General features: G+C 48.3%; 1 protein-coding gene across 3 annotated transcripts in view; it reads right to left on the bottom strand.

The window, feature by feature from the left end:
- The window catches only part of LOC107224999 (dachshund homolog 2), a 184228-nt gene that overhangs the window by 22453 nt on the left and 133955 nt on the right, over positions 1–27820 (bottom strand). For all 3 annotated transcript variants that reach the window (XM_046734382.1, XM_046734383.1, XM_046734384.1), the window contains one exon: positions 17106–17189. In XM_046734382.1, coding sequence (XP_046590338.1) covers positions 17106–17189 — 84 coding nt within the window. The remainder of the gene's footprint in view (positions 1–17105; positions 17190–27820) is intronic.

Raw genomic sequence — 27820 nt, 5'->3', positions numbered from 1 at the left:
GAGACGGAGGAATTAAATTCTTAAACTAATTCCTTTCATACGTGAAGAAAAGTCGAATTCCTCCATTCCTTGGGCTCCACCCCAGGGAGCCAATATTAATTCCCATAAATTTCCTTTCAACGAGCATGGAAATCCGCCCCAACCCCCGTCTCACAGCATCGCGATTCGAGGCGGACTGTTTGCCTTTTAATCCCAATATGCAAAGAACGTAATTCTTCTTTGCAGAAAGGGAGAAAGAGGGAACTTGTGCAATATTTAATGGCTTGCGAAGATACCGATATACGTATACAGATATATACGGTATACGTATCGTACCCTCCCCGCACCCGCTGCAGCAGCTCGGTATTCGCTTCCTACGTACCGACGCGCCGCAAAACCCATACGCGTTACATGCGTACATTTACAGATAAGAAAAATGCCTTTTGAAGCTTCTGCCTTTGAGAACACGAGGAAAACGTACGCTGGAACTTGTGCGATATAAAGAGGATCGGTCGCATCGCAGAAGAGAGTTGTTCCGCGATTATCTCCGACTAGTGTCGGTTTGTAGATCAAAAGACCGCGTTGTTGAATGCGAATTTGATTGTTTCGGAGACGCGAGCACTGCCCTGCAGGGTCCGTGGTCCTTTGGGTAAATTGAGCCCTGACCAGTCGGGGAGGGCGCATTGCTCTACCAGGGATGAAAAAAGACATTGCAACTGGCTGCAGGTCCACTGCGGTTTTATGTTTATACAATGTAATGGGTTGCGTCGAGGCCCGAGCGAGATCGACTCTATCCGCTATGGAATTCTCTTTCACATTTGTTTGCCCCGCTCTTTATCTCACCCCAGATTGGCGCATTAAACTTCCAGCAAAGGGAATACGACCGCGCGGAAGGAGGGAGGGAGGGAGGGAGGGAGGGAGAGCCGGACTCGAATTTTCATATTCCAAAGACGTTCTTTCGCTCTTTGTCTCCTCTCCTCCCTCCCTCTCTCCCCCCCCCCCCCCCCCCCCCCGCCCTTCACTCACGGACAACCGTTCTGCAGTCACTGTGTGCGCTATGCACACACCGGCATGTCATAGCTGCCGACCTCTTGCGGTCCCGGTGAGAGAAAGATCAACGGACCCACCGCACCGCGCTCCGTCCGGAGGTGGATGCAGATTGAAAAAATGACCGGTGAACGCTATAAAACGAAGCCCCTTAAATGCCTATAAGAAGCCTTCGATATGTTCTTCAGACCTCCGAGAAACTATCGGGGTTCCACGAATCTCGCCCCCGGACTTACTCGTCGATGATCTTGGCCAACTAACTTCGCTGCTGTCACATCCGCCTCCTAATTCTCTTTAGACGCTTCAAATTCCTGACTTACAACGTCTCGTATGATCGGTGCTGACCTGGATGATCCTCCAACGGTCATTCACACTTCTCCGTATTAATGTCTTGCCAAGAACCAAACGTCTTTCTTCCTTGCCGAAGTGGATGACAAGTTTTTCGAAAAGGATTCGATACTTGATTGCACCGAACAAAGTCGTTACAGGTGGACTTGTGAAGGTGGATTGAAAATTCACTTACACAGGACAGTGTATTGGGCATTATATGTACGATGGTGTTCAGAACTAACCAATATACCATGGATGTGAATAAGTGTATAAATGAGAACAGATGTGTTGGCGCATGAGCTGCCGGATGAGCGGCGCTTCTAGAATTACAAACGCGTTTGTGTCACCTGGATGAATTCATCCTCGAAGTAATCGGGGTGGTGGGAAGGAAGCCGCGGGCATTGAGAGCGCGCCAAGACTTAATATTATACGCACGTTCAGTTATGATGTTGTGTGTGTGTGTAATAGGTGAGGGCATATTTTCGGTTAAGGAATCGGGCTACCCGGGTCGAGTAATTGTGTCAAAGCGAGTTTCCAAATTTCAATCAGTTCGCGAGTGGCACCCTTTCCGCCCCACCGACACGCGCCCAACCATCCAGGCATTATTATTTGCTCTCGAGTCTAACCGGTTCACCCGGCCGAAGGATTTTCCAGTCTTTGAATCGCCCTGTTTTCGGCACCGAAGCACGAAGTTAGGTGGGCTGGTATTAATATTTGCCAACAATTAACGGTCGAGGAAGGGTGCACCTCACCGGATCCTAACCTCCCTTTTAAGTCCACATCCTGGGACCGAAACACGCGCAAGAAATTGATTTTGAGAAAGTTCAACGCTCTACCGCGTCACTGGAATGTTTGTTACGAAAATTGAACTCCGCTCCTGACGATTATTAGGTATGAAGCTGCACCGTCCCTGGATTGAGTCGTTTAGAGTCAACCGTAATGGAAAGTGAGAAGACACCCGATGTTCGAGTACCCGTCACGTATAGATCACGGCCGCATACCGCTCCTCGTCAACCATCCAGCATAGAAGAGTCGTGCAGCGATGAATATCAAGGTTGAATTTAGTCCGGTTGACAGTCGGAGGTGCGCTTAACGCGAGCGAGTGCCTCGAGGCAATTCAATCGACGAGATCGTCCGTCGGGGTTGGCGTGCAGAGGATCGCCAGAGAAGTGAAAAGCGAAATGGGCATCGTCGCGGGTGATCCATCACGGCCTCTCGCTCTCGGCTGGCATCTCGTTAACAGCTGAGTAATTACAAACAGCGATAGTCAACTGAAAAGGACCGTCAAGGCGAGGGTTGCGGCGAGGAGATGATCGCCAAAATCGTCGGGATTAAAACCCCTTTCGATTCGACATAGCGAGTGGCGAATGATAAGAGGAGAAGCAAGGTGACGGATGTTCCTCGCAACATGCCAAACTCCGAATCCTGGTAGTAAGGCGCCAGAAAAACCATGAGAACCACGGCGCATTATTTACACAGATATTAGAGAAAGAAGGTGTTTGCGGTCGTGTGTCCATTACTTTATTGGTCTCCTCCTCCCGGGGGTGCGAGGGCAGGAGGGGCGCGAGGTGGCTACCCTCGATGAGGCTGCAACCAACTAAAACGTACGTCATGTGTGTATATCATGTACCTTTCAGTTCCGGACGACTCAATCCCATATAGCACCTTCCGGTGCACGCGCTTCGTTTTTCCAATCCATATGATCTATCTCTATTAGGTTATATAAATGCCGAATGTTATCGCCCCTTGGCACGAACTCGCATCAACGTTTTCCTCCCGAATTTCCGATACGGTATTATTACCACTTAATTCGCGCGTCGAATTGCGACTCGTACTCGGCAAGCCATGTTCATTCGAGCTCTGGCTAGAGGATCAGGTTGTGGAAGAAGGAATTGCGTTTCAATGTTCATGAAAACAGTTACCGCGCTGCTGTTTGCTCTTTCGTTAAACGTGTCTTCAGCGATTGCTGGACGGTGAATCAAGGCGATGACCATGACGCAAGTGGATAGGCAGTATATAGGCATAGTGTGCAGGTGTCAATCTTGGGTCAGTCGGTAGTTGGGAAGGTGATCCGAATTGAACCTGAAACTTGCCGGTGCTGCGTGCGTACTTTTCGGTTCGCAAACCCCATCAGCCCGGGTCCAAGAGAAGCACATACAGATAACCAGAAGGTCGGGCGAGCGGAGGGCCAAAGGGCGTCCGTCCACCGGAGCTTTGCTCGTCTGCAGCGTACTTGGAAAGGACGGGGATCGGCCGACCGAGAGTGGTGAGGCTCGCCTTACTAAGTATGTTTTGCATCTAAGACGCTCCTCTGCGGAGTTTAATTACGGGGCTTTGTGGAGCTGGTCTATGTGTGTCAGTATCTATGTATTATACATGGAAGTGACCACCGGTCGGTTGGTCGAGTTCCGTCCCTCCGTCCCTTTCCCCCTCCACCGGCGTAACACCCTCCGCTGGCGCCCGTTGTAATGAAGTAACTAGACACCACAGTGGTCGATGAAACGGGACCAAACGCTTCTCGACCTCGCCTCGCTCACGTTTCTTCCACCAAACGGGGTCTCAAAGGCAAGAGACCAGCAGTCCAAGAGAATTTCCTCCTCGAAAACCCCAGAATCGTCGCACGGCAGTTGGTTAGTTCATAAATGTCCCAAGTCACCGGAGCTAGACTGCAGGAGTCAATCGTAATTGTGGTTTTCACCACTGCTTGTTACCCTTCCATCTTTTCCTGGATAAAAATATCATCGCGGCGATCGGGAGGAACAGGACAAGTTTTATCAGGGCCACGACGGGTTTGGGGCAGAATCGGGTGGTATGGCCATGGTGCCAGACCGGGTACGAGATAATTAGGTTTGAGTGCACTCTGCTAGCCGCAGTCGGTAACTCAGTTATCAGTGGACACCCCGCGTACAATGGCTATCACAACGGCATCAAACATAACGCATCAATTAACGTGAACAATAAGCGAGAGTCCAGGAGGGCTTCATCGGCGAGTGCCGGCGGTCCGTGCCTCTGTCTCGTTGCAAATCCTGCAGACGAACATCCACGTTTGCCGCTACACTCGTTCAATATGCAGGAACACCGAATCGGCTGAGTGTCATATTATCGGAGACTCAGGTTTTGCGTCTATTCTTGGAAATGTTTTTTCCATCACTTTCAGGTGCACTTCGCATACATATATGTTCGCACTATGGCTATACCGGTTCTGGATGTCAAATACGACGGCATTTCGGTGTATCGCGGAATCATTTGCCTACCCAGCGTCATGACAATTACCGACGAAATGTTGGGGTTCGGTGATTTTTCGACTTTCCGTGACGTTCGTTGCGTTCCCACAGTACTTGACCGCAGGATCGAGGCTCTGCGGCGCTTTTCATTATTATCCACAAGTCGTAAAATTATTCCGGTCAGCCATAATAATAGAACAGCGAGCCTGCGACGCGATCTAGCGATAGACATTATAATAAAACATTAATCTCACGAGGGCAATATCGCGGCGATGATATTCGAAGCATGAGGTTGGCGGTGTCATTAGTTTGCGGCACACACCGGAAGCTCTGCACTGTGTGTATTTACACGTATCGCCAACGTGCGGATAGAACATCAGATACACGGACACAGGACCCTGGATCCGCGCCCGTATTTATCCGCGCATTAACGAGTGTGCGTGCGCGCATATGTACTCAGCCTGCGTATGTGTGCGGCAAACCGCATACCCTTGTGTATGCTCGGCATGATGTATGGCAGGGAGGAGTGTATCGATATGCAAGGCTGGCGATAATCGATCCTGACATTCCTGGAGGAGGAGGAGGAACCGTGTGTGTTAGAAAACGTGCAGGATACGCACACTTGCGGGCGGCGCGCGTTCTGAATACGCGAGTGAAGATGAGAGACCGTTTACAAAATTGCGAGATATTTGTCGCTCCGCACTTACCGAAGAAGATGGCCTTTCCCTTTCTCCGACGAACACCTCGCGCCCTTATTACGCTGTTTATTCATTCATTTTTACGCGTCATCTCCTCCCCCGCAACCCAGCAAAAGAAAGTATCAACCTCCTAATTCAAGGGGTGGCAGAACGAAAGTGAGAGCGGGAGGGAGGTAGAGAGCTTCTCAAGTAGTTGTAAATTTTGAAATTTTTGAATAATTAATAAGAGAAACAGTGCGGTGGTGGCGTGGCGTCCGGATAATTTGATCGATAGCGAGAGCACGAGAGGGACAGAGAGAAGTCGGAACGGTAATGGCGGCCATAACCGCGCCAGGACGAGGCGCCCACCACCTGAGCCCAAAATATCACCGCAATTAATGCAATTATAGTTTACAAGACCCTTTCGTAAGACCTTAGGTATTACTAATTCAATATTATGCCTCTCCGGAACGAGGAGTCCCGAAACTAAACCCACGCTAAAGTATACATGTAGGAGTTGCCGATGGTACAGTCCCCCGGTAAATCCTCAATATCCACGCCAAGGTGACAGGGCGCAGTGGCTTCGCACCCCACGGACAAGTCTTTTTCGAATCCGAATCGGTGCAGATACAAGCATCCGAAAGAATTTCTATCCGTTTACCGTTGAGGTTAAAACTGTCGAGACGAATGAAAAAATCCATCATCTGCACGTATTTGTAATACCGGCCACCCTCGGTTGTGTAACCTCGGTGCCGTGGACTCGCTTGCGGTCGGCGTAATTACGGATAGGGACCCCAGCTTGGCGGGTTTGGAGAAACCGCGAACATCTTAGCTCACCGTCTTACGCCCCCCTCTTCTTGAGCCGCTGCAGCCCCGCCTCGAAATCACCGAAATGCCGTAAATGTTTTCCGCGGGGCAAGATATTCCGACAAGAGGTCTCGACGTCTCAGCCGAAATCCTAGCGATCCTGAAACACCGCGTCGTCGATCAGCAGGACTGTCGCATTACTCTCGGATATCTCGCCTGGTGCGTGGAAATTAATCGACGGGCGAATTCGTCAAGCGCCATAACGCGAATCCAGCTTCGGACTCGTCCGCCAAACCGATCATTTGGACAATCGGTGCCGAACGATTACAGCCCAAACACGACACGTGACATAACCGTTATCCGGAACGAGCCGTTGATGACCGTTCATGACTGCTGATGACTGTTGACGATCATCGCCGAGCCAAATTGCTCTCTATACGCATTTAGGCAGTCCGCGGTTCACTGCAGGGGCTTTCATGCTGATCCGGGATCACGCCACGTATACCTACGTCCCGTTAGCTCCTCGTTTGTGAAATCAGTTTTATCCGATTCTTCGCCCCCCGAGGAAGAGGCGTTAAACCTCATGGCAGGTGTAGCACTTGTACCACGGTACGGTATTCGACCAGCTCCATCTGCACTTGAGCCCATCCTCCGCCACGGCGGCAATGGTAATAATTAGAAATATGTCTACGGTCGTAATTTCGAGCGAAATGGTTGACGCGGCGTAGGATATTTGCGGGGGTTAGCGGCGTGCAGGCTCGTCGATGCGGAGGGGACAGCGAGGGTTGCGTAAGCCCGTTTACTGCCAATAAGGGCGGCATGCATAATAGAAAGCCAGCTCGAGCTTCTCGGTCCGGGGGAAGTGGGTACGAACCTCAATGTTTTACGCGTATTCACCGAACCCGGGCGTTTCAACAGACGTGCCTTACCCCCCGACGAAAGATCTTCGCGAAGGAAAGGACGAGGCACGCGCCCTCGACTGCGACTGTTCGCCGCTAATGGACGGTGCGGCGTCTATTTTTGATGGGATGCGGCTAACTCGTAGGTGATGGTAATGACAACCGGCGGCTAGCGTGATTCCCTGCCGTGACGGCGGTTCGCCGGTTGGTCGCCACCCGTCGTGCCACCCGCCGGCACTGACACCGTCGACGTCGCTAATGACCGGTTACCTACCCCCGCCTTTATTATACCGTCTGTGTGATTTCACCTATTTACACCGTACTAATTCCGGGCAATTTCAGGCCTCCGGCGAAATCCGGAAGGCGTCTCGCGGCTCGAGCATTACCGCAGGTTCCTTGTGGTTAAATACGCGTCACGAGACAGTTTCGGAAGGAGTAGATATTTTTATTCCAATTTGCGGATAGTGTGTCTGACAATGAAATCGCCATTCTTGTTCCTACGGAAAATTCTTCATGGAAATACCTTCCTTCCTTCCTTCCTCCGTCCAGCCGTCTATCTACGGACCATGGATCCGACCTCCGAATCCTCTGAACACCGTTCGAATATCTACGACATTGATTCGTATCGAAGCAAAACAGCTGCCGCGGATGATCGTGATTATGCAATCTCGCACCATCGATAATTTTTTCCATTGTACACATATTTCGACACTGCTATTATACGTGCGGTAGGAAAATAATTTCGTTTTACGAACCACGAATGGTTTGACGAAAATTGGTCCACTTAAGACTTTCCCTTGCTCGCACTTATGGAGCGGACCTAACGCAACTGCGTTTAATGTACCACTCATTGTTATACAGCATACAACAGATCTCTTTGCCAGGGCATGTCGTCACCTGGTTTAGCTGTCAATAGTCAGTGCAATTCTCCATATGATTTGTAGCTATTACTCATTCGGTTATAGACGAATTATCCCATGGCATGACAGTAATTCGCACATCCGTCATAAACATGTGTACGTATGCAGAAATACGTATAATTGCCACTGCGTCGGAGTACTTTCTATGTGTAAACATACACCTACAGTTGGATAGCATATCGTGTGGATAGATATATTTTCGCTGTGCAACAACGCTGCCTAGGGCATTCTAAATATTTGAGCTTTGAAGCGTGACGCGAGGGTAACTAGCTTATCGCTACCAAACTACATTCCTACGAAGGTGTATATTCCCCGGTAATATACGAAAATACGCGTACAGTCACACCCTAGCAGCGATGAAGGTATGTATTTATTATACCTACACACGTTTAGGTTACAAGTATTTCATATAATATTCGCTTAAGGCCGCGACATGGCACGCGCAAATGAAAACGTAGGTATATCTGCAAACTGCGTGGGTATAATAAGGGTGTTATTGCATGATCATGCCGTAGACAATCACATGTAAGAAAATTGAAGATTATAATAGGGGGGGTGGATGAACCGAGCCTTCCTTCAAAGTTAAGAATCGCCTGACGATATTACACGCGCGAAAAGAACTCTCGCCGGAGGTGAACATACCTTCTTTATTCTCTTTTGTCTTTATCTCTCGCTCGTTTCCCGGCGCACTCGTGAAATTCGTATCAATTTAAGAGAAACTGGTAATACCTGCAGCAGCAAGTTCTCTTTCATCATGCGCGCCGATTCTTGCCTGGCTGGCTGCGGATGAAGGGAGATTAGACGTCGTTTTTCACGTATTTCACCTTGCATGCGAATAAGCTTTGAAATTTCATTTTTCGCTACGTTTCACATGACGGTTTATTTTTCAGCGGGGTGCGGAGTTCGACCCCCCGCCCCACCGCGTGTTCGTCGGAAGTATTATATCAGAATATGCGCGCGCAACGATCCGCAGGAAACCTTCCCTATCATCGGCCTGCAACCTATCCGTACCCTGGCTCACACTCGCAAATTCTCTGCTCTGCATCTCCGGATGCCGCGATTCCTCGCAATCTCAACTTTTACACCTGCACCTGCCATTTATCAAAAAGCTGCTGTCAGGACCCTCGCTAAAGAGCTGGAGACTGACAGTTGACGTAAGGCCAACAATGATTTTGGAACAGTATAGCAATAACAATTCGTTCAAGCAGCTTGAATGATTGCTTCAATTTCCGTGCACGCAGAGTCATTGGGTTTTTTTACAAGGAAGGTATTCCAGGTCGATCTCTCTGATTTGATTCGTTTTGTAATATGTTACAGTAGACTGAAAACTATGTGACATACATTTTTTTTTATCTGCCAATAAACACTTGAAGAGGGTGAAACCACCCTCCAAAGTATGGCATGTCAAAGGGCGATTTGGCAATTTCTTCTCCCTTTCTTTGATTGAGAAAATTAAATTTTTCATTTCTTATTATAAGAAAACTTTTCCAGTTGGACTGGTTAAAACATATTACGTTCTTGTGGGTGAAACTGCCAAATCCCCCGTTGATACGCTTTACTTCGGAGGGTGGTTCGCACCCCCTTAAAGTGTTTAATGATGGATACTACTATAACATATTGCAAAAGAAATCAAATCGGAGAGATCAACCTTGAATACCTTCTTTGTTAGTTGGTCTGAAAACCTCTGAATCGGGATTCGTAATGCTGCAAAGGTAAGGCGAGAGTCCCGAGCGCAGCCTTAAGCCGGATCGTGCGGAGTTCGTTTTCTCGGTTGACCACTGATTACCGTCGGCGAATGGAGAGCCGGTCGAAGCGTGGGTAATTCGCGGCTCTGTATTACGCGTCGACGTACGTTCTATTTTTACGTAAGGATGTAAAGAGGGGCGTCATCAGACAGGAGAAGTAGGCATGCGTACGCAGGTAAATCTATAAGTGCATGCGATACACCGGCTGCCCGATTGTGAGTCGATGATCCGTCAAGCCGTGATGCCTGCAAGCACGTCGCCCAGAGAACAACGGCTGTAAGCTCCGGCGGGCGAAGCCTTTGTGAGCTGGAAAATCGAGCGTTGAAAAGCTCGCGTCCGGAGCTTTTCTCCGCAAGGGAATGTTCGATCCCTGTTTTTATTCGCGCCTTGCAGCTAGCGTTCCTCCTGCAGACGATGCCCAGGTGACCGCAAAGGCGCGGGGCGTCCAGTCGAGGGGCGAGTGCTCAGCGACACCCGTAACATCCCTGAACTTAATTAAACACCGAGAGCAAAGCCAGCTTAGTTCGCAAAGTGACCGCAACGCCATCGCCTGCACCGTCACCGTTGACCCCGGCCGTGTCAGCTTCCCTTGCTTTGTACTTTCGCTCCTTGTCGTTGCCATCGGATATGCGTCGAAACGATGCGGCCGATCAACACCATAAGAAACATGAACACCCGACGGCAATTTATTCTCCAGGGTGCCGGAATGCTGGTACAGTGTTTCCAACTCACTCCCGTTAGCATACTTGCTCGACTTTGCACGATCGTTTCCTTATTATTATTATTATTATTATTATTATTATTTGTATATTATCGTAGTGCGATCCTTCAGCTTCATTTTAATCGCTTGACAAGTCCCAAATTCCAAAAACTGATAAAGTTACAACTGAGAATGTGGAACGTTCCGCAAACTCGAAAAAATTGCCGTCCACGTTTTGTTTGAACAATAGCATCGGAAAAAAAATTCAGTGAACTTTGAACCAACACTTTCGTATTGAACAGACCGGAATGTACGAGACGCAGCAAAGTGTCTACAGTTGGACGCGTCGTTTTTTGAATACAGGGAAAATGCAGCCATCGATAAAGCGAGAAAAGGTGAAATTTCAGCTTGAAAATGATAGCCTGGATAATAATGATTCTCCGGAAATCGATCATTTATTTTCGAATACTTCGTTCATCTACAAACGTAGCCCTCATTTTATTATACTCACAGTGACCATGGAGGTGATAGCTTACACGATACATTAGTCTTATTAATTTTTCTTTGCAAAATATAGTTGAAAATCTGTCATTTAAAACCGCGAATTCTTCAATTGCATTGGACTTTTGAGCTAAGAAAACGTTTTATAGGGTTCCAAGATTGGACGCCTCCTGAAGCTTGCAGCGAATGATTTTCTCCTCTTTCGTAATATCAGATTCCAAGAACGACGTGCAGATTTTTAGTATTTCTTTTGAAATGTGCAAGAACTAATTGAATTACGAAACTTTAACTGATATGTGGCAGTGTACTACTGGTCGATCAACGAACTGATCGGTTCCAATGAGCTTATTTTCATTCCCGTTGCAACATGTGCCGAGACAAGTTCCCGTTTTCAGATCCCTCGATCAGCTCGGTTAAAGTCACCACTGCAGACTTCGCAGCATTACAGTCATGCGTTCTTCCGAAGCTCGATTATACGCAATCCCAGACATCGCAGTGACATTTCTGCAAAAAGGATGCTCATCGTGGAGCACAGAGCCAGAGGGTGGCGGATGTGCCGGGTTGACAACCCTTCGAGAGAGGGTTTCGTCGAGGTAACAAGACTCAGCGGTGGAGACGGGGGGGCGGCGTCGCGACGCTTTGAAGTAAGCTGTCGGCAGGCTGGCACGAAACGGTGGCGAAGCTCGGAGGCGCGAGAGGACTGGACACCCCCACCTCCCAATGCAAATTCGCGGAAGAAGGCCTTTGTAAACACGCTCGCTTTGTAGGTGCGAAGGTAGGCGCGGCGACGACAGACCGCTGCAGGATAGGCGAACGGGCGTAGGTGGGTACCTACGTGCCGTATTCTGATTCATTGAACCCTTCCGTTGGGCTGCGAAACAAAGTCACGCCGCTGACCGTGGCGTGTGAACATTAGGAGGTTCATACTCGGCCGAAGCCGAAGCGCCGCGCGGCATGCTCGGCGTTACATCGGCATCCCCTTTGTCGACATGCTTCAACGGCGTTTATTTCCTATTCCGACTCATTGGAAATTGAGGAATACACTCTGTACATCGATAAAGTGTAATCGTCGGGCTCCGCCGCCCGGTCCTAACCACGTAAAACGTGTATTATATATCTGGGAAAAAGGCGACAAAGCCGAAGTTAATCCCCCTCCCTTCTTTTCCGTCCGCGTCAATCCAAGGACGCCGGACGGTTCTTTGACCGAAATTGAAACAATAATTTTTGTGTTCAAAAGACAGAAGAACTGGGTTTTTTTGTGTTCAACGCGCAGCTAAGTACTCGCTTTCCTCTGTTGTATTCCAACAAACTTTACCAACTGAGATTCATTCTTGATCAAAACTTTAAATCTTGTATTATTTAGAGCACTGAAATTTGTTCCGATTGAACTCGATGTATTTGAAAAACACTGTGCAAACAAGTTGTACCTTTCCATTTTCAGCTAGAAGACGAATCGATCTTGGCGGCAGGCTATATTGTCAGGATCAATTTGCCAGCCAACGGTACAAACGGTGCAGCCTCTAACCTAAGAAGTCATCTGCAGTTTTCAACTGTCCTGACGCTAAGATGACCCAAGACGATTCCATCTTAGCCTGTTTCCGAAATTTTGTAACATTTTCTGAACTCTTTCTATGCGGGATTAATAATCACGGCCCGATGATGCTCGGCGTGCGCGTCACGTCCAGGTTCGGGAAATGGCGACGCAGGTTGACGGCGAGGGGAAAAGCGGGCGCCGCAGGTCCCCCGAGGCCCAATTACTCCGACACTCGATCCTGGCGTCACAGCTTGGCTAATTCGCGAGCGAACCCGCTTCGGGGGAGGGTCGTATAAATCTCTTTCCGCAACCCCGGTCGCATCTCCTGGCTTCTAGCCACTCGACCAGTTCTCTGCGGGTCTCAAAATCGACGACTTCCGATGTACCGACGTTTTGCATCTGCAGCTCTGACAGCTCATCAGGCACTACGATTTTTCCAAAAACGTGCAGAATCCATACAAAGTTATACTGTCTACCAGATTATGGCCATGGACGGTGTCGATGGATTTGTGAGCGTCGGTTCGGCGCTTATCAATAACTTCCAAGATTCGTTCCAGGAGTGAAACGGCACCTACACCCAATACACGTACCAGCAGCTGGCCTCAGTACTTGTAGGAGTGAAATTTTTTCCCTTATAGACAGAGGCGGGCGGCCAGAACATCCGGTTTTGGATCGTGGCCAGAGGTGGCGAGAGACTGGAGGGCGTTGCTCGGGTGAGCGGGAAACTCCGAGGTCGGTTTCAAAGTTTGCCTATTTATTATGATATCGAAGGTACGTTGTTGCCGGGTTTATAATATTAATATTATCTTTTGAGTCAGTGCGAGATGATAAATACCAACGTCGCGTCGTCGCCGAGGAGTCTGCAGACACGGATAAAAATTTTCCAATCCGTTTAAAGAGGTCGAAGAGGCCCGCCTGACGTCAAATGGCCAAAAAATTGTTTACTTTTCTTGCGGGGTTATACCAGCCTTAAACAAATCCCATCGAGAACACAGCCACGCCCCCCGGTTTCCCCCCTGAAGGATTTTCGACGTAAGAACCAAGCTTCGAATCAAGACGTCAGCGCCGCTCGTTCGCTACCGCAAGTCATCGTTTTTCGTGCCTTAACCTTCATCGCAGAGCCGTTTTTCTGCGTTTCCGCCACCTGCGAAGATTCACGTCGCCTCGTTCGTTCTGCCGGATTTTTCCATCACCCGTAATATTGCCGATGAGAAGAAATATCAGTGCTGTCTGATGGTTGAAAGGTGACAATCGTATCCAGTTCTGATTTGCTAAGCTGTGTTACGATTCCGCAATCATAAGTTTGTCTCTCCTTTCTTCCGTTAACTCGTTTTTTTTTTTTTTTTACGGCTGCGTTGTGCTCCGTCAATATCCGTCTTCGGGTGTAATTTTCGGCTTGCTTTAGGTCATAATTTGACTGCCAGCTGTAAGAACGCTACGTAAACGAACTTTTTCGTTTATATAGATTGAAGAAAGAAACGCGGAAGTATGCGAGACTGCATAACCGAAACCGTGAAAACACTAATTCCTTCCTGCGCGAGTTCCGCGTACCCGTATTATCATATATGTATATACGCGGGATACGTTTCGTAAGATGTATATTTTTACGCTCGTTTTTAGACCTTAAACATTTACTCAATTACGAGAGGAAAACGGTATATGGAATACGTTCCGACCCGTTCTTCGAGTCGTAAACCTCATTAACATCGCGTATCGAACGTTAATCCCCTTCGCCCCCTGATCGTCTTTGTAATCCACAGTTATGTGCCGAGTTTCAATCAATACCGTCTCACTGATACTCCTATGCACATCACGGCTGCACACACCGGAGATGCAGAAGGTGATGTCAGACAATTTCCGCTACGGACAGTCTGATCGATACCCCGAACAGGCAATCGTTGTCAGCTGGATGTCGCCTGAGAACCCCTTGGCAGTAAAAGCTTGTACGTCTGGGTGATAAAGGTCGCCTTATATTGTTCTGCATCGGTATACGGAAGACGAAACGCGGCTTTACCTAGCACAAGACACAATAAATCCCCCTTTCGCCCCATGCGTACACCCCAGCGACTTTCAACCTTTATCGAAATGCCAAGCAGCTTATTAAGTAGGCTAATATCCCCCTTCCTTGCTCTCTCAGCCATTCCATCCCTCATGTTTGACTCCTGAAGAGGTTACAGAGACTGTGAAACTCGTTCCATACCCCAGACTTTGGATTTGCTGTGGACAATCCCATGGAGTTCCTACCACTAGTCAATGTTGAGGTACGTCTCAGAGTTGGACACTTGAAATGATGGAATTTGAGGTTAATACCATACCAAGGCAACCGAGAAAACAAGCACCGTCATCAAAATATATCACTAATTAAAATCGTACGCATACACCCGTGTTTGACGATATACAAGCGGCGATCTAATTTCCATGAAAGCTGCGTGTCGTACACGTGGAATCGAAGGTTCTGATCCCGTCGTTTTAAGGAGCAGCCTTCGTAAGGTGATATTAGTAACTTGGTGCTCTGGAGCAGGCGTTCATGTGTTCCCGCCTTTCGTTTGGTCGTCCGTCTACGTATCTTAATACGAGTACGTGCCTGTACAATGTACAAATGACACACACATGGAGAAAGAAAAAGATGTGCATCTTCCGGTTTTACTTGTATGTGTGTCCACGTCGTCTGGAAGTTGCAGATGATTGATGAACGAGTCGCACGGATATTTACCCACACTCTTGAAAATATCTCCTCTCATTCGACTAATGACTGTCTTGTAAGAGACACCGTGTCACCCGCCTCTTCCTCCCCTCCTCTCGCCGCCCCTCCTCACCCCGCGAAACTAACGACGTTACTAACAAGGGTGGTTTCTTTTCCTGTCTTCAAAATTCTCAGAGACCACCCCACCACGTCTCACCTTCCACCGAGTCTCGTGCTTGATGCGCGTGTTATTCACGCGCGGTTCAGGACCTCGATCATTCAACCGTGAAGACGATACGACGCCGACTGCGAACAAGGTTGTTGGCGCACGGGAGAAGGAATCTTGGTAAGGTTCCTCCGCGCTGCTGATATTCTTAGGCGAATGTCCGAATGTCAGCGAGTCCTGTGGGCAGGAACGCGACTTGCAAGGACGTGTGTCTCGTTCGTGAGTCCAGCACGTGCAGGATCGGACGGTTTCCTCTATTTACTCGACATCGTGAGACCTAGGGTTGGGTTCAGTGACTGGCCTGTCATATTCATGTATTGACACCGAGCTGGTTGACTAATGGACCGGTGTTGTCCCAGGCTCGCGTTACCGCGAGGGTGCAGAACCGAGGCGAGGCAGTCGATTCCCTCGATTCCCGCGATTTCCTCGATTCCATCGACTGCAGTTCAGCTTTCGCGAAGGATAAACAAAGGCCAAGGCAATGCGCCGCGCGCTTGTCGAAATTGGTAGAATTTTCCGCGTGCAGGAATAAAAGGTGTATGTGCAACTGCGAGCTGCCGCTTTGCGATGTTAGAAGGGCGGAGTCGGGGTTGAATTTATTGATTATCGGGGCTCGTTGAAATGGTCTTTTAATAAAGGCGGGTGGCGGTGGTGGTGCGGGATTTCACCCCGTGGATTTCCTTATCTTCGACTTTACATATTTATAAACCTTTTATTGTTCGCTTGTCAGACCGATGTCACATTTTAAATACAATTTTAGGATATTATATTAGGCACAGAGTCTGTACGCAGCTATAGCTTGCGAGTGTGACATTAAGGGTCTCGGTGCTGATGCACGCTCGAAGGTTCGACAAGAAAAAAATAATAAATAATAGGAAGTAGCGAGAGAAACGTCAATATGGTCGGGAAAAGTTTTTCAAATCGATGTGAATTTGAACGGCTTTTGTAATCCCGCGAACCGGATGAAGAGAGAGAGAAGACGTGAAAAATGAAAAGGAAGAATCTTGGGGTGAAAAATCGTCTTGGAGGAAAAAGCCGCGTCATCAATCTTTGAACGCGTGTACTTCGCTCGTCCGGTTTCGAACTCGAGTAACGCGAACTCGACGGCGAAGACGAGAACAGAGAATCGACGACCGGGGAAGCTGGTACCAACCTATCTGACACGCATTGTCCACCCCCATATTTCACCACGCACCCTTGACGCGTCTCCAAACACGGCGTGTTCTTAGACGCACATTTGCAGCGTATCGCGATCTCGATTTCCAATTTTAATCAGAATCCTTTTGGTCTACGAGTTGATCGCATCGAGTCCGCGAGTCATGTAGGAGGCTAAGACTGATGCATCTACTGCGCAGCTATGTCGATACTCCGAAGTGGCATCTGATACAAAGTTAGTTAAGCGATCGCGGAGCCTGAATTTGCTGTCTCCTGATCCCGCTTCATCCCACCGGAGCCAACATCCACGAAGAGAGACTTGAGCGTCAGGCAACAGGATACGAGGGCCTTTAAGCCGGCAGACTTGATGTGCGCAGCTAGTTTAAAATGTACGGCTTCATGGTTCGTTACCAAATTAACCCTCTCGTGCCGAGAAGCCATCCCGCGGTCATACTCGATGCACAGATTGTTGCGGAGTGTAAATAAGCAAATAATGTTGTGGTTATCTTGGGCTTGGGTCAACGTTCCGAATTATCAAAACTCCGAATGTTACCAACGTGCACATGTGCCGTGAAGAGTTTACCACAAACGTGAATATTAATGACGTTCGGAGTTTTGACGGTCTGAAGTTTTGAGAAATCGGTACAACGTTCTGTCTAAACTACAATTCACACTTACCACGGATCTTCTGTTCATCTTGTAGCTGCCTTTCCAAGCTGTCTTTAACCTCCTTCTCCCTGAGTACGTCCATCCTAAGTTCGGCTGAAACGTGACAAAAGTACATTATGAATAGTTGTCTTTTTATCAGTAAATTCATCGTCATTCCAACGGTCCCAATTCCTTCGCACCACACTCCGCAGTCTAGAATAGCCCAATTTGACGCGACTAATAGCGTCTCTCTCCCGATTGTTTCGGACTTTTGCGAGGAACCCTCATCTTCCGAGATTCGAAATGCCTAATCTGGTTCCCAGTGGCTCTCCGGGGACCCAGCGACTTCCACCAAGCCAAGCAGGGGGCGGTGGATCGTCTTTAGGGGGGATAGCATGGCGGTGGGACACTGGCTGATGGTGAATCCGAACATTCGAGAGTGCTCGCCAAGGGACGAGTACAGCGAGAAGGGTAGTCGAGGCGGTGGGATACATTGCTCGATTTGAGGAGAGGGAGCGAGAGAGAAGTGCTCGGTGCAGCGCGGCTTCTGCTTCGCTTCTTAATATAATTCTATTAGAGGTAACTATGCCCGCCCTGGTTGCTCCGGTTCCCCGAACTGGCTGGTCGCTCCGCGATGATCCGTGCTCGCGAACCGTTGGATTTAATCACGGAGCCAGTCGACCGTGCGATATTCCTATTCTCATCTCTCGTCCTGCGGGTCTCCGGCTCTTCATTTCTCCGGCGATGAAATTGAGGACTGTTATTGCCAAATTAACCTGACCTCAGCCGGTGCTAACTGCTGCGATCCTTTCCCATCTTGGACCCGATCTTCCTCGGACTGAATTATTCCCCGGTAGGTGGAGTGCAGGTCGAGTTCCGAAGTGGAAGGGCCACTTCACCTGGCGAAGGGACGCTGGTAGGAAAATCCACGGCCAGGATCAGGCTCTGTCTAATAAATTAATCAACGGCGTCTCCTCTCGGATGCAGTCTAACGAGGCGTGAGGGTAGGAGGGACTCTGGACGATGATCGATAACGAGGTTAAAGTGGGCATAACGGCTGGTGAACGCGTTTAATTTTGCAGTAACCGAGGGTTTTCGCAGCGATTTCTTAACAACGTTGCACGGCGTTTCAAATTGAATCTCTTCGATCGAGCCGCCATGCAACTTGCGGAGTAAAGCCGGTCGACGTCCGGGCGGCCGGCCAAAATTACCGGACACAACCACCAAGGCTCCAATTTACCTCGAGCTCCCTTTCTTCCTTCCTTCCTTCCTTCCTCCCCTCGTTCATCCCTCGTCCCATCTTCGAGGTTACCCGCGATCCTTCTTGGGATATAAGAGGCGGGTTTCGATGCTGGACTGTTTTTTCTCCGTATTCAAAGAACCCCGAGCGAGTTTCACGCGACGAGGCCATAATCGTCATTTTATCGACTGCCATGTACTAAATTGACCGAATTATAGCCTTGGCGGCGACGGATCGTTGCACCAAAACGTAATCGAACGGAGGGGGGAAAAAAGGGCGAGCCTTCGTCCCTTCTCGCAAACCGAATTAGGTGTCTTGATTTAGAGCCGTAGAATTTAAAACTCTATCGGCTTACCAGTTCCACATTCTGCCTTCCGCCTCTCTGCCTGCCGATCTGCGCCACCTTCTTCACTCGATTGGAATTGGGATACGACCTTGTTCAACGACCCGTGAATTTTTATTTCCACACCTTCGCCGAGGGCTTCAGACGACCTTTTAGACATTTCTTAATGTACGTACCCTCGTCATTCCGCCCCTTGACCGATTCCCGAGAGTTATCATTTAAAATGCACTCCCGCAAATGCGCGTGCAGCCACCATATTTACTACCTTGAGATAATTTTCGGCGGTCGAAAAATACATCAAGGTTTCAAGAGAGGGGAGGATAACGAGAAGAAGAAGAAGAAGAAGAAGAAGAAGAAGAAAAATGAGGATAAGAAGAAGAATCGTAAATCAATTATGCGGGAAAATGTGCGTATTGAAATTAGCCTGCGGGGTCGTGAGCATTAAAGTTGCAGGGATTAATATGCGAAGAAGTGTGTGATGCTGCGAAAGCACATAGTCACTTTCCCACCGTGGCTGGTACATGGGGGATCCGATTCTTAAGTGAGGCATCGCCGCGTCCCCCTAATTCAGGCTCTTTCGCAAACTCTATATCATTCTTATTTCAATTAGACTCGGTCTCAGGTCGTAAACTTTGAATAACGCGTCAGGGGATTCTCATTAGATGTTGAAAACGCGGTGAATTCCACCGCAGGTGAAAAATTCTCCTCTTTCGTGCACGATGCGGGGCGGGCGGGAGTGAGGGACGGAGGGAGGTTATAACGGTTGGCCGATGAGAATTTTCCAGCCGAGAAAACGCGGCTGCGAATTCGCGAGGCGAGTGGATTGGAAGGGCATGATTATTGATTAGCGACTGTTGCACCGCCGTCCTTAGCCCAGAGTCAAGTCGAGGCCACGTGCTAAGATATTCGCATGCCCGGAGGCCCACCCTCAGAAACAACAAGGCGAACCGCCCGCGGCTATTCGCCTATACAGGAGTAAATATCGCCCGTGTAGATGTGCGTGGTGTACATTTTCGCGCACACATCGAGAAGCCCGGGAACGTGTATAAATAAGGCGGATGTACCTACAAGGGGCGGCATAGATCGGCAATCGCTCCGCCGGTATAATGTGGTTTCCGTGTTTCGAATATCGCGGGAGCGGAAAAGACATTCGCTGGATAAATATTAGGCACGCGTTGAAGGCTTTTCTGAAATAATATGTTAATTTTCTTACACAATGGGAGACGTGAAATCAAGTTAGAAAACGTGTCTATCGCGGCCGGAAAAGCATAGGGAGTTAAAAGAAATGTGAAATGAATTTAACGGAAATTATTCCCGACCCTGATCGAGCCACAGCCATCGTCAATGGCCATTCAGATTTGGAATATAAATAACTGGGTAGGTATTAATAATGCGAACGTTAATATAATTCAATCAAGGGGAGGCAATTACCGTCCTGGAGTCTAACTTTCCAGCTGCCTGGTACCGTGGAACGCCTCTTGCAGAGCAGAGCAGAGTTGAGTGGAAGTGTATTTCCAATGAGGCAAAGAGAAAGAGGGAGAGAGAGAGAGAGAGAGAAAACGAGAGATAGAGAAGGGGGGAAACATCTCGGAGCTCTAGCTAGGTATTTATGAATTTAATTTAACTGATGGATTAAGTGCGGTAATAAACTATGGATAGGAATTAACCGGGGGATTATTTTATAATTTACAACGACACGGGAGGAGCGTAAGGGGCGAGGCGTCGTTCGTTTCGTACTTGTGAACTTGACGCGAGTGCAGCTAGTTTGCATCGACGAATTTTGATCAAAGCTGACCGCGAATTGAGATCAATCGATCCTCATTCTCAAGCTCAGCTCTCCCGCTTCCCGTGGCTAGATTTGAATTTCATAAATCCGAAATCCTAATCCCAGCTAATCCTAATGTTGCAGTGTTTGCCTAGACGGTAGGGGCATTCGCGAAGGGTTGTAGAATATTATTGTTTCTACCCTTGCATATTATAGTTGAATAGTAATTAAACGTTTTCTCTTGAAGGGTGGGCCCTCCCCTTCCGGTCGAAATATAATTGTCATTACGCGAGGGCCAGATCGCGAGATCCCAGGGACAGACTCCGGTTGTGCAGATCGGTGAAACGCCTTAGCCGCAGTTTTCGATGCTGCAAAATTTTCCCCGTATTCACGCTGCGCGAGGGGCCACCGTTTCTTGCACGGCTCTGCCGGAGGGCCAAGGGACGGAAACATGTTCCCAAGTTTGGACGTTGACGCGACTCGTAGAAGCCAATAGTTATCCGATGCAGATTATAATCCTGGCCTAGAATAGAATAGTCTACAAGGGTTCGGTCCGGGTTTAAGACGGACTTAGCCGGTGTTCCGGCTGCTGGCCACTTTGCCTCCCATTAACCATTAACGAAAATAGGATTACGCTACAACGAATAGCGGCTTTCGATGTAACTCGACCATTTCTCCAGTTCCCTGCGGCAGGCCGCGTTTTCCGCGGCAGAACCGCAACCGAACGTCAAGAAAACCCAGAAGTTTTCAGCTTTACACAAACTCAAAAAACACCCATAGGCTTCTCAAGTTTCATTCAATCACGATCGCCGTTCCCAACGAATTTTTTTGGGTAGATACTCGCGTTCCGGAATTCAGAGAAAACGGTGATCGATTAGTCATTCATCCAGACGTCACTCCTGATTCGGGTCTAACAATAAAACCGTAATCCGCAGAGCTGGAAGTGATCAACACTTTTATCGCACGCGGTTCCGACGTTTGTCCAGATATGCAGCCACTTTGAACTGTACCCGCTGTTCACGTATGTGCATAAGTAATATAGACAAATCCATTTGTTAACACGAGAATGTGCCGGCTTATCAGCAGGTACACTTTGACGTTTAAAGAGATACAGGTGGTTTTCAGCCCGGCTCACCGCGTCCCCAGAGTCGGCTGTAAGTGGTCAGTCGAGTGATACAGATATGTAGGTACATATTTGTCGTACGTTGCTCAAATGGACAGCAGATGGTCCCTCGGTTCAGCGCCGGCGCTGGGACAGCACGCGTTTTACTGCACTCTTAATTACCTTATCGGTTAAAAGCGATCCTCGGAACAGATAGACGCCCGACTTAGGCCGGACTGTTCGTTGCGTCTTTCGGAATTTCGCACTCCGCGAAGTTCGCTACCTCGAACGTCAAGTCGGATAGCTTGACGGTTGTTCGAGCTTAGCGACGGCTCGACCAATGTTTTCACGTTCAATTAACACGGGCGCACGTCTTGATTCCTGATTTTTGTCCCGGTAATCCGGCTCCGTTGGCTTGTTAGCGGTTCCGAAAACACGAACGAACATGCAGGAACATGCACGCGTGTGCGAAAGATAGCGTCGTCGAGGACGGTGGACGGCATATGGTCCTACACACCCGGGACAAGGCTCGATTTCGATCAAAGCATTAGCCGATCAAATATTAAACAGGGTCTATTATACGGGGAGGTGTTAACACTGAGTAAATAGTTATATTAGCGCGACTACAGCGGCGGCCCGTGTGAGTCGAGGCAAAAAGAGGAGCGGTGTACTGCATCGGTGTAGCTAGAGCCGGACTAAAAGCGTCTGTCAAACCGGAATTATAGGCTGAACGGACGCGCGTGTAGACACCTAGTAATCCCGATACTCGCATGCCGTACCTACCGATCGCCGAGTGGTATATTGGTAATATCTATCTCCTGAAAGGCTAACCATCGGCTCTTCGCCTCGGACCGCGTCGCGATACGGCCGAAAGCATTTTCTGGTTCTGCCGATAGCCTCGGCAGGTCCTTTCCGCCGGTGGTAATCTGTCGAGTTATGGCGGCCGCCCGCTTACGATCCCAGAATTACGAGGTGCGAGCTATTGATTTCGCGAGACGCGGGGACGGAGAATCGGCCGATTTCGAAACGTCGAAAATTCCGCGTCGCCCGAGTCCTTTTACTCTCGCATCCGCAGTAACCAGACGTCCTTCGAATCGCATGTCCCGGCCACTTACGGGTCGTATTAACACGAGCCGACACCGGAAATGCAAATATCACCGTTAATTTCTACGCTGCAATTTTCCCCACAGCATGGCGCTCGCTTTGCTAGTTGCAGGCAGCCAGCAGCTGCGCTCTACTCGTGTCACTCGATCTCGATCAGCGATATTACTGGCTGTTCCTGGGACCGTGACAGTAGTTACACCCGAGTTCATGCGTGTCTCAGAACTGGCATCGACTCCTTCCGTATATCGATAAATCTGCGCGTCATTTGTAGGAACATAATTGTCTATGTGCGCTACTTGGGAACTGCAGCGGATTTCGTGAAACGGTTTTCGGCTGTTCGGGGTATGCTTCGAAGGAAACGATCGTGATACAAGAGCGCGCGCCGGGTAGACAGGAATATCATCACCCACACTAGCAGATCCCCTTATTTCAGTCGCCTAACGACTGCAGACGTGGTGAACAGACCTTCTTGTTTATTTTTAGATCGTAAATATCCACCTGGTATTGTAACAAGACGTCAACGCGCGCTCAACAACGACCCGCAGGACGCCCAACTGCCAGCCCACCGATATGATCTTTATGGACTAGTAGATGCCGATTCGGAAGTTTCACTCGCACACTTTTGTTTCCATCATCAAACTCCTCGTGCTTCTTTTCTCTCGTCTTCTTCCAGAAGGCTCTTTTCGCGGGTGATTGGTATTGCAATACTGGAATTCAAGACCAAGCGATCGCTGAATTTTTTCATCTGTCTTCCTAATCGTGACTTGCAACCGTTTTACTGCGATTTCGAAGAAACTGTTATAGCCAGAGTCCACAAACAAAGTTCATCGGAACCTCGCGTTCTCTGTGGCGTGCGGCCTTCAGCAAAAGTGCGCGTTGATTAATATAAAAGAGAAGCACCGTGCATGCATAGCCGAGGCTGGCAAACAGGAGAGTTTTAACTACCGTTTAATTATGCAGCTCACCAGGATCAAAAAGGGGTAAATAAAAGGAGTTATTTACAGACAGTTAAAAAGAGGGTTACGAGAGAACGAGGAATTATATGCACAAGAGCAACTTGTAGTTCGTGTCGTGGTTAACGATGCCTTTTATTACCACAAGAAACGAGGATTTTGTTACAGTGCAACTTTTCGAGCTGCGTGGCTTTCAGCCGGAATCGCACATAACCAACCACTTTATTCCTTCGGCTGATGAATTTACGGTCACCGAGGCCCGATCTGTTGCAGCAGACCGAGGCGAGGAGCATCGACTGTCACAAAGAACGATCAAGTAAAAAGTCGAAAGCTGACGCGACCATCATTCGTCAGCTAGGAAAAAGGACAGCAAAACAAGTCGACCAGTTTAGGCACCGTAACATGGAACGTAGAAGATGGCTAGGAGAAATGGCTTCGGATCAGATGCAGGTGCCCTTTTCCAAACCCATGAATGAGACGAAAGGTCAAGAAGAAGGATCAGGCCCAGTCAAGTGAAAAACAGACCCACCTTCCAGTTTTCTGTAAAATGAGATGCTGGGGTCGAGACCAGACGCCACTTACCCGCGTGTTCGGCTGCCTCTTCCGTCGTCGACTTCCGTTGCTTGCCAGACACGACAGACAAGGTTCGATCAGAATTTCTATTCCGAAACTCGGAAGATCGGATCATTGCCGATGAACGGGATGGTAACTCCGATCCAGCGAAGCGAGGCGTGTTTCACATTGCTCGGGATCGGAAGTCACAAGCCACGCGTGAACTTGCGGGTTCATTCGCAGTCTGAATCTGAGATATGAGAGTGAATGAAAACAATCGAAATGTATTTTTTCATGAGACGATGGAATCAACCCCTGATTGTATCGTATTCTTTAGTTGATACTCTATCATGTTTTCTCAAAATGACAATCATTCGAGGATACTTTGATGTGACAAAAGTGGTTATGAGAGTTTTTTGGATAACTGATTTAGAATCTACCGTCCGAACTTCAAAATTCGAAGTGGTGGAGCAAGAATAGAAGGATCGACTTTATCACGATGGTTAAATTTCATTGAGAGACGCGGAAAAAATGCGTTAGAATGGTTTCCACCTACTCTAGAATCCGGCAGCGTGTTGTTAACATCGGAGGAGGACACCTTGCGAGGTTCCGTTGTCAATTTAAAAGAAGAGAGGGAGTACTCGCATCGCCGTGGCTGGTGCAGCGAAGCGAGCTTGGCAAGCTACACGGGGCGAGTTCTTTTATTGTTAAGTAAATAATCAACTAGTTGTTCCCATGTTAGGGATAATTTATTATCCTCTCGGGGTTCCTGCCCCTTCCTCCTCCGGTTCTCTCTAGCGCGTTAAAACTCTTAAATTCCGCGCGGGTGCAAAGCGCGCGTTGCGCCGCGCTGCGCCGCGTTGCGTTGAGTTGCGTTTATTTTCTTCTCCCCGCGACCCTTTCGCCTCCTCGCTCGAGCCGTGGGCCTTCTAAGTGGTGCTATATGCTAAGGCCCGAGGTTTCTTTAATTGACAATCGGCGGGCCGCCCTCCCGGAGCCTGCTCGTGGGTCCGAGGTGGTATCCGACAAGCGGCCGGCCGCGGCAACATCGTATTGTCTTCGGATTTTCTCCTCCTTTTTATCCCAGCGCCCTCTTCTTTTTACTCATTTTACGGGAACCGAGGTATATGCGCTCTTCTGGCCTCGTTGAGGGCCCCCGTTTGAGACGACATACCTGATCCTCTCCTCTCCCCTCTTCCCTTCTCCTCGCCCAACTCTTAAGCTGATCTCAACTCGCTAACTTCTTGCCAGTGCGCGCAGGGCAAAAATAATAAGGCAACCAGCCTCGCCGTACAACCAGTTTCTGTATTCTGGCCAATAAACGCCTCCAGTCCCTATACCATAATGCCCCGCATAGCGTTAACCGCGCGGATTGCTTCTTCGGTATTTCAACTCTGATTATTAACATCAGCATCGCCATCTGCACTTGTCGTATACATATACACGTGTCCGATTCTTAGTCTTACTTCAATTACATACATTCATTTTTGTGTATTCCAATTTATACGCTCGTATAGTAGCAATTTTCTGCCTCAGATTTCACGTCGGTAGAAGGAAATTCAATGCCGTCACGAATGCAGTCGTTTAACGTTTCGTTATTTCCAAAGATTTTATTGATTACGATTATTCGTTCCGCTCTATCTCAAGCATTCACATTTCATCGAGGTTCAAAAAAAAGTTCTTGTTGCCTCTAGTTCGGAAAAAATACATTATACGTACAAATTTCCAACGACTCTCGAGATTGTAGTCTTCAGACTCAGCGATGAGAAGAAAAATGGTTTACATTCTCGAATCGTTCGACTTGAGGGTTAAAAGACGGTTCTAGTTCGATTTCCTTTGATCCAACGATTTTAATTTTGTAGAAGGATAATCAATCATCGCATTTTACATTATACTACACAGGTATAATACATTGCGGATCGGCTTAATTAAGAACGATACTCTTCCGTTTTAATCACACTGCACGAGCAGCGCACTGAGCACGTCTCTGCGAGTTGGCGTATTTTTTTTTTTTTTTTTTGATGCAAGCTGCACTTTTCTCTCAACAATTTCCCAAATCCATATCCGATAAAAGAGAACGATCGAGACGAAAAAATGGAGGATATTTCTCGAATCTTTTTATAAAGACGTGCGGTACCGTTGTTGTCTGACCCTTTCTTTCTCCCTCTCTCTCTCTCTCTCTCTCTCTCTCTCTGTCTCTGTCTCTCTTTCGGCCCGAGGAGTCTTTATACTTCTTTTCACTCTATCTCCGGCCCGTCCTGGATGGACTCACGCTAGGGTTACGGCGTAAATACGCATACAGGTTGGGAGGCGGAGGGGGAGGAAGATATAATGCACGTGCATACGGAATTCGTGGCGAATGTTTCTTCCTCTGTCGAGAGCGTTGTTTGCCCCCCTCGGCCGCCCCGTTTCGTTGGAGGTAATTAAATATCCGCCGGTTGTTGCCAGAGTCCAACCGCCCAACGCGCTACCTTAACGATTGTCTCTGGGTCAGAGGTCGCACACGCACACATCGCACAAATAATACCCTACTCGGTCGCGGTTATACGAGCCCCGGTGATGCAGAATGGCATGGGAACTATTATGCTTATTAAGATGGAAAGTAATAAATTATAGGCAGCTAATAATGGGAACCAACCTGATATAATTGATGCGGCCTTATATCTACACGTTATAGCTCGGCGTGTACGCATACACGAACTAATACTTCACACAGGCTTTATTATACTCGGCCATGTTCGATTCGCGAACAATCATGTATCGGGCATTGAAACCTGAGCTAGTCGGCACCTCTGCTTTGTCTCTCACTTCCGTCTTCATCCGGCGGCGATCCTTTTGCGATGACATTAAAAGTAACGGAAGCTATCTATCGGAACGGTTCCAGTGTCTACAAATAAAGGATGCAAACGAAACACGATGTTATTCGTTTTTGATACTCGAGAGTACATTCACGGCTCAATAGTAACCATTGGATTCATCTCTCCAAAACAATAACTCGTTACAATGAGTTACGAGGGTTACGAGCAATCGAAAGATGTGTCGTGTAGTCATGATTTCTCGTGGTTAGTTTTTTTTTTTTTTAATGCACCCACCGACAAGATCCAACCTCAAAGACAGAATGTATCAATGGGACGTGTTGGCACCACCACTACAAAAGTGAGGGATCTAATTGCTACATTATGATTGGAGTTAATCGACATTGACACTGCTCTCTAAACGTAAGTCAGTCATAAGTATACCACTGGAGAAAATCAGTGTGTATACGCTGTCAATCAGTGAAGTATGAGTGAAAAGTTACTGCATCGTCAGTGTATGTGCACTGATTTTTTTCCAGTGGTATACTTATAACTGGGAGTCAGTGAATTTTCGCTGATTCAAATTAAGAGAGTAATTGCGCAAATGCTCAGCTTTGAATCAGCGTGTTGTGTATCAACAGTTTCAGTAATGCGCTAAAAATTTATCTTTGAATAGTGTGCCAACCAGCCCAAGTCTTTTCAAATACCGTAAGGATCGATGAGACGGCTCGCTCTTCCGTCTGACGTTACTTTGAAGGGAAAGCGAGGGATGAAGGTGTAGAAGGTTTACTGCCAAGCGCCACCATATAATACCCATGGGTGCGAAGCATATCCGGCGTGTGTTGCAGTCTATTGTAGGTTGATACAGGTACCTGTGATGCGCCTGGTAGA

Source organism: Neodiprion lecontei, chromosome 3 (assembly GCF_021901455.1).
Source record: "Neodiprion lecontei isolate iyNeoLeco1 chromosome 3, iyNeoLeco1.1, whole genome shotgun sequence".
NCBI classification, from domain to species: Eukaryota; Metazoa; Arthropoda; class Insecta; order Hymenoptera; family Diprionidae; genus Neodiprion; species Neodiprion lecontei.
The sequence above is the reverse complement of the archived record's forward strand: the minus strand, read 5'-3'. Positions and strand labels throughout refer to the sequence as shown.